At 46.3% G+C, this 14872-nt stretch overlaps 1 protein-coding gene across 3 annotated transcripts in view; it reads left to right on the forward strand.

Moving 5' to 3' along the window:
• The window catches only part of LOC144753560 (uncharacterized), a 516183-nt gene that overhangs the window by 32936 nt on the left and 468375 nt on the right, over nucleotides 1-14872 (forward strand). For 2 of the 3 annotated variants that reach the window (XM_078641209.1, XM_078641210.1), the window contains exon 2: nucleotides 9898-9978. The exons of the other annotated variant lie outside the window; for it this stretch is intronic. In XM_078641209.1, the coding sequence (XP_078497335.1) occupies nucleotides 9961-9978 (18 nt within the window). In that variant the 5' untranslated portion in view covers nucleotides 9898-9960. The remainder of the gene's footprint in view (nucleotides 1-9897; nucleotides 9979-14872) is intronic. 3 annotated transcript variants of the gene reach the window in all.

Below are 14872 nucleotides of genomic sequence, written 5' to 3' on the forward strand. Positions count from 1 at the left end.
CTTATCCTCAGGTAAGGAGAGTGATTTGACATTTTTCCAGACTAGTTTTTTGAAAGTGCTATGGCCAAGTTGTGTGTCCCAGACCTCTGAGAGTTTGGTGGCTTTCAATGCTGCTTGAAGATAAGTTCTTGCCTCAGAAGCATCCCTGCTTTGTATATCTTGCCATAGCAGAGAGTTTAGTGTATCTGAGGAGGCGCTTCTGAGTTTGTGCAAGCAAATGATGTATGCCCCTTTCCTGGCTAGATCTTGCTTTTGGAGGCCAAATTCCAGTCTTATTTGAGCCATAGATGTATAAGGCGGGAGCGAGAACATTGTTCTATAAGCTTTAACCTGTGTGCTGTCCAGGTCTTTGGAGTCTCTTCCCCGTATAGCCACGCTGCCATAGGTAATCGAGGGAAGCCCGCTTTGCCCTGATTACTTTCAGGAACGGAGTCAGAGTCGGACCCATCAATTGAGTTGCCAGATTTTTCATCGTCAGAGCAATCGATGAACCTCTCCTTCTTATTTCCTGCTTCTGGAGCATGATAAAATCTCTGCCCACAGAAAAGGAGGACAGCTTCTAGCAGTATGCTGGTATGCTTGCTTTTTAGGTCGAGACTGGCGTAGGCTGCGCACATGCACAGTCTCGCCAGCGAGACTTAATGTCTCAGAGTAGCGAGGGTAAACCCCGCCCCTCATCTCCATTGGCTAGCCTCCTAAACGGCGGCCAGCCATTGGAGAAGAGGTCTCTGTGACTTTCTCTTTTCGCTGTAAGCCCCGTCCTTTTTGGGTTGAGGGGCGTGTTTTTTTCGTTTCTTTCTCTCCTCTCCTCCAGCCAACGGAGAAGAGGGGAGAAATAAAAACACGCCCCCAGTGTGAAAAGGCCGGGGCTTACAGATTCCTGCTGCCCGCGTGTCAGCTGTTTAGGCGTGAGCCTACCCAATGCTTATTTAAGTATTAAAGAAGCGGCATGATCGTGACGGTAAGGCAAAACGTTTCCTCAATAGCGTTGTATGTTATTTGTAAATGTTATGAGTACACAAGGCAAGGACGTGCAAATTCAGTCTACGTTTTACAAGCTCTCTGTTCTCTGTCGCTTCTAGATGATTACAAAGATGGTGCCCGTCTCCCTCCAGTCTCTCGCACGAGGGTGTAGGAATGCTTACTTGTTTGTTGGTACATTTAGAACAGGCATTGGAGCGCTTTAAGAGTCCCAGATCACGTAACACGAGGTCAGATTTGTTTTTTTTCTTGTAAAACATTTGTAGACACGGAGAGATCAAGTAATTTGTCCACAATCACAGCGTGTGGAGCCGACGCCGGGATTCGAATCTGGCGCCCCACGTCTAAACCTGGCCTCCCTTTGTTTCGCCACTTCTTCTCTCTTGGCAAGGTGGGTGAAGGTCTATACACAATAATATTGACTGCAAAAGCTCACACTCACACTTTGCTACTGAACAAATATTGTCATGCAAGCGCGTGTCCACTGCAGGACGAATATTCACGCTAAAGGAAGGAAACACTGGTGCCAAGAAAAACTGGAATGTTCACCCACTTTGAGTGAAGGGCGCCAAGAATATAACATGGTTTTTTTCTAAAATGGCAATCAGCAGGCGTGAAATGTTGATACAATTTTAAACGGGAACAGAACTGCCATAATATTCACACCTTTTCAAAACCCTCCGAGTTTTAAAATTCAGCGTTCATCCTCTCCGAGCAGGCGGAAGGGGGAGAGGGGTGGGGGACGTGCTAAACGCACTGTAAATTGCAAAGCGGGGGCAGGAACAAATGTTTATGTAGGCTGCAAATGGTTGTGACAGTGACAGTGGCAGGCAGGCGTTGGAGCGGCACCAGCTGGCTCCCATCACTGTGCACGTGCTGCACGTGCGCCCGAGCAGGGCAGCGGCGCGAGCGTTTCACATTAATGCACGCGCCGTGCGCTAAAACCCAGGAGGGAGACCCAGGCGTTAAAGCGCATGGCCCTGGCTGCACCCTCGGTCAGCCCGCATTTGAACAACATTTGTGGTGGAGCCTGGCCTATTCTATGCCCTGTGCCAGTCTACCCATCCGAAATGGCACATGGCAGGAAGGCGGTGTGCCAAGGAAGCACGCCTCATCAATATTCACGAGGTACAGTGCCTTCTGCGAGTTCTTGGCACTAGCTGTCAAGGTAGAGGTGATGTCAACGCGAGACAGCAGACTGCCACCTCTGCATTTGTAAACTGCCAATATTACGTCTATTGTTCGCAGGAAGAGCAGCTTTCACAATGACAAAGGTGGCAAGTTGTTAAAGGGACATGGGAGGGGTCCTGTTTCCGCCCCCAGATGTCCAAAGCTTTCACTCTGACAGCTGAAACTCCTCCCTCGTGGAAAGCATTTATTGTGCAAATGGCTGCCGAGGGAATGTCCATTAAACAACCTTTCAATGCCTTGCCACTGCTGCCCATTTACGCCCTGGACATTAACAAGGAACTGCATTGTTGATATTGTGAGTTGCAAAAAATATTTGTGGTTCACACTGTTATTTCGATACAGTGGAAATTTGTGATTCGCTCTCGAAAAGCCGCAGTTTTGCTAACTGCAGACTTTTCAATGTTGAAAAACTCTTAAGATGTGTCCTCGAGGGCATCACATTGAGTGATGTAAAGACTGCCTGGAAAGAGAGTAAATTGACAGTGGCTGAGAATAATTCAAGCATTCCACCCATCATTTGCTCCATGCGACGCCCTAATTGCGATGGGTATGTCCAGATGTGGGTGCCATGCATGCTGTGCCGTAGGATGGAAGCAATGCCCCACTGGCAGAGTCTAACGAGTCCTGGACCTCTGGGGGTGCTTGCGTTCCTGTTCAGAGGGTCCCTGGCCTAGCAGCTCTGGGACACTGTGCCTGTTCGCAGGACCAGGGCTGATTTGCGCATGACTGTTACCTCTCTGAGGTAAGAAGCAGAGATTAGTTCAAGTGCTCCACCAATCACTTTTTAGGTCTCGGCTAGCCTAAGACTGCGCACACGCGCAGTCGAGCTGGCGAGACTTAATGACTTAGAGTGAGTTTCACTAGCGAGGTTAAGCCCCGCCCCTCTTTTCCATAGGCTGGCATCACGAACGGTGGCCAGCCATTGGAAAAGAGGTCCCAGTGACGTACTTCTTTCTCTTTAACCCCCGTCTTTTTCAGACTAGCTTACTTGACTTATTGCTGTGGTAAAAGTTTTCTTATCTTCTTTATGGGGCGAAACAGATGGCCCCATAAAGAAGAATAATGAACCTTTTACCACAGCAGTAAGTCAGGCAGAGCCCGTCCAAGTGAGACGGCTCTGAAAGAAGCATAAAGTGATTCTGAGTGTGGGTAGAAGTAGAAAGTGCTCAGTGAAGAGTGAAAATCACACAAACAGTGGTGGGGGAACACATTTTTTAAAATTTCTACTCCCGTCTAAACAAATGGTTCCAGAGTTAAGGAACGGACTGCGAAACAACAAACTGCTGTCGCTGTGTACTAAACTGCAACTTTATACTCTGTACAGAATTGCGGCGCTGATATGGGGCACTCTGTACCAATAGATTTCAGATTTTTCATGTAAAAATTGTGAATGAGACTCCCATTTGCACAGGGCCTTAAGAGGCAGAGTTTCAAAAAGCTTGACGCAATGTAATGCAAGTGAAAAGGGAAGGCTCCCCCGCCCTTTCCCCCGGACTCCGGGGCGGCGCCAGCTCTTTTACTAACATTTGCGACCAGAGCCAGGCTTCCTGTGCGCGATTAGGGTCTGCCGCTGCCACCCTCCCGCCCATCCTCTCCCGCCCTCTGACCCAGCAGAGGCGCACAGGCATGTAGCGGCAGCAGACCCGAGCAGGAACTGCCTGTTGCGCCTACAGGAGGGAAGAGGGGAGGAGCCGCCACAGCCACCCCCGAATTTCAAACCCAGCGCTAGGCGAGGGGGACCAGACCCGCACCTCCCACTCTCGGGAAATGGTGGTGCCGGAAGGGCTGCCCGACTCGGAGTCCGGCAGAACCACACCATGAGCCTGGGAGCTGCCGGGAAACTTTGTTGCGGAGATGGGCCAGACTTCTATCTCCATTCTGTCCCAGCCGCAGGAGTGCCAAGAACGAATCGGTGAGTGCAGGCCGATCTGGGCACTTGTGTATTTGTTTGTGCCCCCCTGACCCTAGTGTAGAGCAGGCACCCTCGGAGAAGCCTGTTTGCATACCAAGTGGTTTAGAGTCGCTAATAGACTGGCAGTAGGACGATTTTGGATTGGTGATCTGCGAGGAGCATTTTGTGTGAATTTTGGATTGACAGTCTCTGAGGGGGATTCTGAGTGTGCATTTTACTTTTTTCCTGTCACTAGTGGGGTTGGTGTTTACAGACTGCGACAGGCATCGTCTGCCTCTGCTGAAAGTTTTGGGGAGTGGGACTCTCGGAGTGTGCACTGCAACCCGGAAACCCCTTGCAAACTTCGATTTGGGACTGCACACGAAAAGTGTATCGTGGATTGTACTCAGTGAAACGTGAGCAGCGCCGTTCCGCTCTACGTGGCTTTTAGTGGCTCTTCCTTGCTGTTTTCACGTTTCGTGCTCATAGGATTTTTACATAGTTGCATAAAGGGTCTTGGTTCGACCTTCTAACTTTTCTTTAATTTTATGTAGATAAATGCTTTTTCATTTTCAGAAACTGATGGAAAGGTGCGTCGCGGGGTGTATAATTTTAGTATTTTTTTTTTTAGTAAATATCCTATGCTTTGCTTTTTGTGGCTTACCCTTCCTTCCAATATGATTGCAGCGGCACAGTTTATGATAGGCGTTGACTCTTCCACCCCAGAGTTTAATTCTGGAATATTGTGAGATAAGGCTGCCTAACCGTAAATCTCAGGCACGTAAAGATGTAATTTAGAAAATGGTCATCTGATGAGACCTACTAGAAGTGAGTGGCTTTGTCCCCTTTGAGAGCACAGACCTGTTTTGACAGGGTCACTGCACACTGCCGGTACTGGGCTTGGCTCCCTTGAGAGATAAGGTGGGTGCTGCAAACCACGCTTTTGACAGATCACTGAAGTGTGTGTGTGTGTGTCTATGTATGTGTCTGTTAGACCTGTCAGCCTTAGGGTGGTCTCCCCTACATTTTTGCCCTTTTTGCCTCCCATTTTTACCTTACCTTTTGTTGGACTTAGGACTCTGGGCGCCTCACCACTGCTAAACAGTGCTGAGGTGCAGGTGCTCTTCCCTAAAACCTTGTGAGGCTGGCATATCTGCCACAAGCCACTGCTACCGCAGTAAGGTTTAATCCTCCATAGGCTAACATTGGGAACCTCCCCTTATGGAATAACTTCTGACAGGGACCTAATAAGTCTATCATGTTTGGTCTTGTTGACTCGGGGCGGGGAACCCTTTCCAATGATATATAGGGTTTGGCCATTACTACGCTAGGGATCCCACTTTTATAAAGGGTACCTTTTCCTGCCTACACTTAGATTAGGCTGCAGACTCCCCCTCCCCTCTGCATACTGATAGCCTGCCTGGGTTGGGAGGTGGGAGTGGTGATTCACACCTTCTTCCCTGGGACGAGCTGTGATGGGCTGCCCACTGTAGCCTTAACGGCCTGTCTCTCGTCACTGTGACAGCTAGGTCAGGGAAGGCAGGGAACATACCAGAACTCCCTGGACTCTTCCAGAAGCCCCTGCCCCCCAGACCCTTTCAGAGACTTCTACCACTTTCTAGCCCTTAGACTGAAAGATATATAAGGGAGGGTCCTGGCCTCACTTCTTTGTTACACCCTGGACTAAGAAGAATCCCTGCTGGAGTAAGGACTGCTGCGCCAGGAAGGATTGCCAGACTGAAGGAGGCTGACTGCTCCAAGGAACTGCTGCCCCACCTACTGAGCTGTCTCACTGCCTGTTGATCCTGCCCTGCACGAGGAGACTGAAGAAACACCTCCAGAGTGTCTCCACAACATACATGAAACCAGCCTTTTTCTTTGGGGACACCAACATCCTTCAAACTGCCCCAGCGCTTTTGTACTGCCTCATCGGGATTACCGAGCTGGTAAAACTACCCCTGTGGCACTGAGACAACCACGTTGCCTCCAGGACTGCTTCTGCATCACTGACCGCCTGGAACTGCACCTCCCTTGAAGGCCCGCTTGGCCAAAGAAGGACTTGAGGATTAACAACGTTACTGCGCGGGGTGCATGGGGCTAAGTCCACCTTGGGACCCGAAGGCACTGTGGAGCTCTATGCCAGAAGGAGCGCTGTGGGAAATCACCGCCGCCACCCGGGACAGGAATGCGCTGAGAAGCGCTGCAGTCAAGACGCGCTGTGTGCCTCTAACCCGAGCGCGGTGAAGAGAAGGCGCTGGGACTGTTGTGAACCGTGCCTTAAAAAATTGGCCCCCACTTCACCACCGTGGGCCCGAGGTAAAGTGCACCAGAATCACTTCTGCATCCCCGGGAGCCTCGGGAAGCTGTTGCCTGCTTCTTCCCACTGGCTGCCTTTGAAACAGACCCCCGGGACCACCGCCGGTGAGGCCGCTGACGTCACCGCCGTGCCGGGCTGGGATTGGCCCCGGCTCTCAATGATTCCCTCAGCGTCATCAGAGGGCCGCGCTGCGATTGGTCCCAGCCGCCCAGAGTCTGCAGCGTCACCAGGAGAGCCGCGCACGGATTGGCTCCAGCCGAGCAGTTGTCCAGCAACAGGGAGCATCGGCCGAGAGGATCGCCTTGCAAGCGGATCCCCGCCGTCCCGGTGAGTCTCTCAGGTGAATGTGACTGGCTTTGGGGGCATTTTAAAAGTACCGCCGGTAGCGGCTGACCAGTAACTACCTCTTTGTGAGCCGGGGACTGGGCAAACCGATAAGGGGATTGATTGTGCCCTTCTGCAAGCGAACGAATGGGACATTCTGGTGACTGTGAGCCCCGCTCCTGGTGACACGCCCGTATCGGGGCCCATTAACTGCGCATCCTTTTGCCCCCCCATAGTCCAACACATCCGTCCACCGAGACAATCAAGGTGGAAGGGACTGGCAGTCTTTACCCTTCGAACTGGGCGCATCACCGCCTGTGCTGGGGGACTTGTTCTGGCCCTAATGTTTTACACCTGAGGGACAACTGTCCCCAAGACATTTGACTGATACCTGGGAATTCTACCTGGAGAGTCTTATTAGTTTTGAACACTGCGCAATTTCCAGATGAGGACAACCTTAATCTCTTTACACGTCACTGGATTTGCCTGATTGTGGATCTTGTTTGGAAACTGGACTTATTGTATTATTGATCTGGCCTGGAGCTGGATTTACCTGCTTTTGGACCCTGCATGGTTTTTAGATAAAGAGATTCTTATTTTTATATAAAATTGGTGTGGTGTTTCTTTTGTGAGTGTTTTTACTGCGTCCTTGTTGTTGCGTGTTGCACAAATACTTTACACATTGCCTCTGAAGTTACGCCTTTGCTGCTCTGTGCCAGGCTACCAGGTCGGAAGCGGTGGTCCCTACTTGGACTAGTGTGCATACCCCTGCCAACTAGAGACCCCGGTTCTAACAGTGTCTGTCTGTGTGTGTGTGTCTGTGTGTGTGTGGCTCTGTGTGTGTGTGGCTCTGTGTGTGGCTCTGTGTGTGTGTGTGGCTGTGTGTGTGTGTGTGGCTGTGGCTCTGTGTGTGTGTGTGTGTGTGTGATATGAGCTGGAAACCCACAACCCACACCTTGCAGTGTGAGACAGCAGTGTGTATGAGAGACAGCAGTGTGAGAGACAGCATTGTGTGTAAGAAAGACAGCAGTGTGTGAGAAACAACAGTGTGTGTGAGAGAGACAGCAGTGTGAGACCTTTTATATATGTTTTGGTTTTTGAAACATAAATAAAACGCATTGCTATTTGCAATGTCAATAGCTCAAACTCGTGTAAATACGCGACCTATTGCATTGAAAATGCAATCGGTCTCGCATTTGTGAGAGATTAAGCTATTGGCATTGTAAATGACAATGCCATTTATTTATCTGTTTTCAAAACCAACACATAAATAAAAAGTTTGGCATTTACAATGCCAATAGCTCTAACTTTGCAAAGGCAAGACCGTTGCATTGTAAATGCTTGTTATTACTTAGGTTATGTAAAGCAGATGCTTTAGCCTTAGAACATTTGTGTAATTTCTTATTCATGCCTCAGTACCTTTCTTTGCACTTCATAGGCATGATCAGATTGATTATTTTCAACTTATTTTATTTAGTCATTATAATCAAATTCTAAATGCATTAGTAAACATTGCACATTAAAAATAAAGTTAATATAGAAAATGCTACATTTTACTACTAAACAAGCAGCCACAAGCGCAGTTTCCTTGCAGGCAAGAAGGGTCATGATTTGAATGGATTAGCACTTGCAGTAGCACCGGGCCCACAAGCTATCAGAACTCCTCTACACACATAATATTTCTATATTGGACTGCTAAACATACAGTCACAATTGCAGTTATCTTGCAGTTAAAAGGGACTTGGTTTGAATGGTGCTGCAGGTGCAGTGGCACTGGGACCAAAAGCTCTAGGGACACCACTAAGCCCAGATTATTGCTAACATTTTAGACTAAGCAGGTAGTCACAAGTGCAGTTACCTTTCAGATAACAGGGTCATGATTTCATGGTGCAGCAGGTGCAGTGGCACCGGGACCACAACCTCAAGGCACTCCACTAAGCACCTAATATTGCTATATTTTTTTCCTAAACAGATAACCACAAGTGCAGTTACCTTGCAGATAACAGGGTCATGATTTGAATGGTGCAGCAGGCGCAGTAACATTGGGCCCAAAAGTTGTCAAAACTCCTTTAAACACACAATATTGCTATATTTGACTACTAAACAGGCAGTCACAATTGCAGTTACCTTGCAGTTAAAAAGGACTTGATTTGAATGGTGCAGCAGGTGCAGTGGCATTTGACCCAAAAGCTCTGAAGACCCCATTAAACCCAGATTATTGGGAAATTTTAATACTAAACAAGACAGCCACAAGTGCATTTATCTTCCAGGCAATAGGGTCATGATTTGAATGGTGCAGGAGGTGCAGCAGCACCAAGACCAAAAGCTACAGGCACCCCACTAAACACCGATTATTGCTATATTTTACAAATAAACATACAGTCATAAGTGCAGTTACCTTGGAGACAACAGGGTCATGACTTGAATTGTGCAGCAGGTGCACTGGCACCGGGCCCGAAAGTTTTCAGAACTCCTCTAAACACCTAAAATTGCTATATGTTACTACTAAATACGCAGTCACACGTCCTGTTACCTTGCAGGCACCAGGGGCTAAATCTCTGAGAACGCCTCTAAACACCGAATTTTGCAATATTTTACTACTAAACAGGCTGTCACAAGTGCAGTTACCTTACAGCCAATAGGGTCATGATTTTAATGGTGCAGCAGGTGCAGTGGCACAGGGGCCAAAAGTTGTTAGAACTCCTCCAAACACATAATATAACTATTATATCAATGAATACTATTATTTCCCTCCTTCATTTCATGATTCAAATTGTTGCTATTACTTACCCCCACCATACCACTAGTAACAGCACAATATTTAGCCTTTTTGTACATAAACAAGTCATAACACTTTAACAGACTCTCTTAATTTATATTGTAGAACTACTCTGCAAGCTACAGCTTGGTACAAAAAACAGCGTATTATTTATGACATAGGGGAAATCTAATGCATTTACCAATGCTTTTTAAAATGGTCCTGCTTCACATGTGTTTGTCAGAGGGAACTAGGGACCTTTTGCACCTCTCCACCACTGACAAAAATGGCATCTCAGAAGGTGATGAGTTACCGGGTTGTGAAGTTAAGTGTTTGAGCAGCATCTGAGTTTGCAATACGCACTCGTCAGGTCATAAAATGCTGAGTGAGATCAGTCACCTGCCGTTTTTACCTTTGTGCTTTTGACTCTTGCAGGTTGAAGGTTTCTTCGGGTCGCCTGCAACTCGAGGCCAATGGAATTTGCAACAAACTTAAGCGATGACGGAGCTCTGGAAGGTTTGTTAACCTTTATGTGTATTTGGAAATTATTAAGCGGTGAACCTGAATCTGTTCCTCAGAATATGAAGTGTACAGTACCTTCATGACAAAGAACTTAATCTTATTGATAAGTTGCATGCTACTTTTTAAAAAAAGTTTGCAAAAACAATGGTGTTAAAAACTTGGAAAAGCTTATAGTAGTTTGTTAAGACCTGTGATGCCCCCCCCATGCATGCGACCCCGGGGTTTTGATGAAGAGGTGTTCATTTGAGAAAGGTTTTGAGCCAGACGCTGGTTGATTTAAGTCATACAGGAGAGTGAAAAATAGTGATATTAATTGACAAGCTATTTGTTTCTTCTTTTATATATATATATATTTTTTTTTTACTGGCGCTCGCCTGTAGGTAGTTATAGTTAGGACCTAGTTACCATAGGAAAGTGGCAACATTCTATTCCCAATAACTTTGGCGTCGATTGATGAATCTTCACGAAATTTTTGAAACAAATTCTTTGTTGAGATCAGCTCATATGTTGACAGTTTTGGGGTGATTCCTGAAGGGGGGGGGGGCCGAGAAAAAAGGGGGGGTCCCAAAACGTGTTTTCTCCATGTTAATTTTCACAGGAAATTTTAGACAAGGCTACAGGTCGAACGGGTGAATGGAATTACCCCAAATTTGGCAGGGAGAAGGGTCTTAGTCTAGAAAGCACGCTTTTGTTTATTTGGTGTGAATTCGTTCAGTAGTTTTTGAGAAATATCGAAATTTACAGATATCGATATTTGGGAATTCTGTCATCTGATTGGCTGAGGTGTTACTAGCACGAACTTGTTGCTGTTTGGCTGCGACCGGTATGAGGGGTTGCAACTAGGAAGTGTTGGCCACCATTTTGTGATTCTGTTGAAGCGAGTAAGGTGAAAAAACGGGGGAAAAAGTGGGAAATAGGAGGGTAGGAGCACAGTAACCTCTGTGGGGTGTTTAGGGTGTGCTATAGAGGGGGTGCAAAGTGAAGTATTTACCCCTACCGGTGTGTAAGTGGTGGGCTACGGAAATTAAGTGAGGTATTGCATAGAGTCTGATGCGGGTAAGGTGAGCTGGTGCGGGACTCGGGGATTAAAGCCTGAGCCCAAATTGTGTGTCTTATGCTGTGAAGTCATGTGCCGTGGCCGCTACACTACAGTTGTGGAAGTAGTGTCCGGATGTGTTTATAACTACTAGGACGAACTACTGACCCGTACTGGTCTGAAAGTCCTGGGGTACAGAAAATATGTGAGGTAGTGTCTAGAGTCTCATGTTGCTAAGCTGAGCTGCTGCCGGAGTTGGGGAATAAAGCGTGAGCCTAAACTGTGTGTCATATGCTGTGAAGTCATGTGCTCTGGCTGCTGTGCCACATCTGTACAAGTAGTGTCAGCATGTAGTTATAGCTACTTGGATGAACTTTTGTTTAGAACATTGTAGCTTGTGTATGGTGCTTAGGTGGTGTTGTGTAGGGAGTGCGAAGGTAAATCAATATGGTATTTGTAAAGCTCAAACTACTCAACCCTATAGGTGAGTAGAGCTGGGGATCAAAGCAAGAGGTCTGTGCTGCAAAGTGAGATGGTCTGGCCATTGCGCCACAGCTGTGTGGAGAATACATTTTGGCGAGGGTGCAGGAGTTGGCGTTATATGACCCTAAAATAGCGGGCCCAAGTTGTAAGTTATAGGTTGGCTCTAAAAAGAGCCCTTCTGTTCATTAGTTGGAGCTACATATAAGTGCTGATGCACAGCTTTAAGTTATTCAGTAAAACTCAGTTTCCCTGATCTGTGTAATGTTCCCCCACACTTCTGTATATATCCGCCATATCAAAATGTATGTTGTTGTTGTATATGGACCCCATTTTGTGGTCTCTGAGGTATGCAGAGACAGCTTTGTTGACTTTTTTCCCGAGATTTTTCAATCTGAGGACAAAATTGTTTGGACCATTTCCACTTCTGTGTTTGATATATATTCGAATATACAAAAACAGTTTGAGGCAAAAGTAAGATCAATTGTCCAAAGGTGTCCTTCATAAGCATTTCCAAACCTACCACAGTCAATGTGCCTAGGTTGTTTCCACCACAGTGCACAATCATGAGGTCAGGGTGTTGGAGATGCAAACAGGTTTTAACCAAAGGCAACAATTGGTGCCACTTCAATCCTCTCTGTCCAAACCATTTAATGTCCACATTTTGTAAACCTAGGTCTAAGTCAATACATCTCTGTTCTGCATACCTCTTGCATCAGAACACATAGCTTTGTCCTACGATCCACACTAGCATTTTGAAGGTATGGCTGGAAGGTATGGAAAGATGTCTGTAGCTCATGCAGTTCCTTCGTAGAATAAGAGATATGTTTAAAGATAGGGAACTAGTATCTTTTCGCATACAAAACGGTACCTGATTGGGAGATGAAAAGCATTGTTTTTTAATAGTAGGGTGCACATTCGTTTTGTGGGAAGTATGTTGGGGATTGGTTAGGAAAAAGCAGTTTGCACGTGTAGTACATATTATAGGATACAATTTGCTCAACTCAACCACACCTGCTACTTGCATTTGGAAGGCACTGTTCAAACTTAAAACAATCATGAACTTTTAACCTGCATGTGCCATTAAATGTTCGAGAAAATGTTGCAAAAAAAAATTGTTAGGTTTAAAAAAATTGATGAACTTTTAACCTCCACGTGTTGTAGAATGTTGTAGAAAGTGTGTTGATAGAATACATAGCATTTCTGACTTCGATGTGTACTTGAATATTAAAAAAACTGTTTATATGGAAAAGTAGAAAGACAGTAATAGAGAGAATTTTTGAAAGCTAAAAGAATCAAGGAACTATTGTAATTTGTTCTTGATTACCTACTGACGGTCGCCAGTAGGTAGTTATCACTGTTACCGGTCTGAAAGTGTGGTGTTGCTTAGAGTGGCAAGGTGTCGATATGATATGGTGCTACACTCGGGTATGAAACCGAGAGGTCATTGCTGTAAAGTGATGTGGTCTGATGTTTGTAGCATACGTGTGAAAGTAGTGTTAGTAGGCGTTTATACCATACAGGGAATGGGAAGCGAACTACTGACCGCTACTGTGTGTTGATAGTATGCCGGAAGGGGGAAGCGAAGTAGTTATGCCTACCGGTGTGAAGACTTGGGGATGAAACCGAGCTGATTGCTGTAAAGGGATGGGCTCTAGGCGCTGTAGGATACTAGCCGCTGTAGTATGTGTGTAAGTAGTGTTAGTATGCGTTTATAGTATATAGGGAGTGGGAAGCGAACTATTCATCCCTCCTGGTGTGAAGACTCGGGGATTAAACCGTGAGTCTAAATTGTGAGCTCATTGCTGTAAAGTGATGTGCTCTGGGTGCTGAAGAAATGTTAGTTTACGTTTATACAATATAGGGAGTGGGAAGTGAAAGTCTTACCCCTACCGGTCTCAAGACTCGTGGATGAAACCACGAGCTCGTTGCTGTAAAGTCATGTGCTCCTTGTAGTATTCCATTGTAAGTCATAGTAGAATGTTAGTGTGTAATTCTACTAGAATCTGAGGGGCATATTTCAAGGAACGGCGTTAAAATTATCGCCGGTTTAGCGGCAGGAAACTGCCGCTAACACGGAAATAATGGGCTTGATAATATGCCGTAGAGAATTCCAATAGAAGCCCATTTCCTGCCACTAAAGCGGAGAAAATTTTAACGCTGTTTCTTGATAATATGGCCCTCAGTATGTAATGTTAGAATGTAGGGCTGTCATGAGGGGAACCTTGCTGAGTTTGTACACGGTGCTGGATTAGACGGTTGCTTTGCTCTCTGCTCCTGTTGGTGGTTGTTTTAGGTGTCGTTTTCTTGTAATAAATCTACTTATTGGATCCACTGCTGTCTGCCTCTTCACTACATAAATTTGTCGACGAGCGGGAGAAGGCAAAAAGAAGGCACCACTTCAAAATTGCTTGCATTGTGCTGAAGAACCCGTTTTCTTCGTGTAGATGTTTCCACTCATGCCAGGGTCGTCGGCTCATTGAACTATGTCATCCAACTTCTGGTAGGATTTATATTTTTAGATTTTGCACTTCCTCTGCTTCTTCACTACATCCCGGTTGCTGTACTACACGTGTGTGTAAGTAGTGTTAGTATGCGTTTATACTAACAAATGCATCATGGTTGTAGGGAGGGCGACCTCTCAGGCGCAGCTCATAAAGTGTCCCGGGGTGTGCATTGGCTGGACATTTGTGTTTGCTATTAGAGGGTGGTGCATGGCTTCCAACCTGTGATAGCAAATAGTTGTTCGACTACTTGAAGTGAGAGGAGAAAAACCTCGTATCGCTGTAATAGAGGGGATGCGGATGGTAAAAATGGAGAGAAAAGAAAAATAAAAGCGGGGTCTCACCCGTTCTTTTAAATGAGGCCCCTGGTGGGTGGGTAATGTTCCGTGGCCAATCCAATTATTATATTGCGGGGTCTCTGTAGGACTGGGGATCTTAATGTCACATGTAAATTAGGCGCGGAAGGGCACAGACACGTTTTGCAGCCTAGGGGAGCGCCACCTTTCCGGGTATTGTTTACTAATTGTTCGGGGGGTTTGAGGACAATTGAAGTCCGGGGATCGGCACACTCCGGGTCTTTATTTAAATATGCAGGGTGGGCCTCGGCAGTCCCTCAAGCCTCGGTGGTCCTAGGCAGTGCCTTATTTGTTCTGTAATCACACGGGCAGTACTTATGGTGTTATAAAGTGATACACTCATAGAACTCTTGAAGTTGTACAATTACCCAGGCTTCATTTGTCTAATAGTCAGTTAGATTATGTTTTGTAGGTGCACTCTATTAAATAATGTTGTCCTTAAATCCCCTATAAACAGATGATTTTCAGAATATATAATAGTCAGAAAAAGAAGACCTATACACTCAGTTATT

This window comes from Lissotriton helveticus, chromosome 5_1, assembly GCF_964261635.1.
Source record: "Lissotriton helveticus chromosome 5_1, aLisHel1.1, whole genome shotgun sequence".
NCBI classification, from domain to species: Eukaryota; Metazoa; Chordata; class Amphibia; order Caudata; family Salamandridae; genus Lissotriton; species Lissotriton helveticus.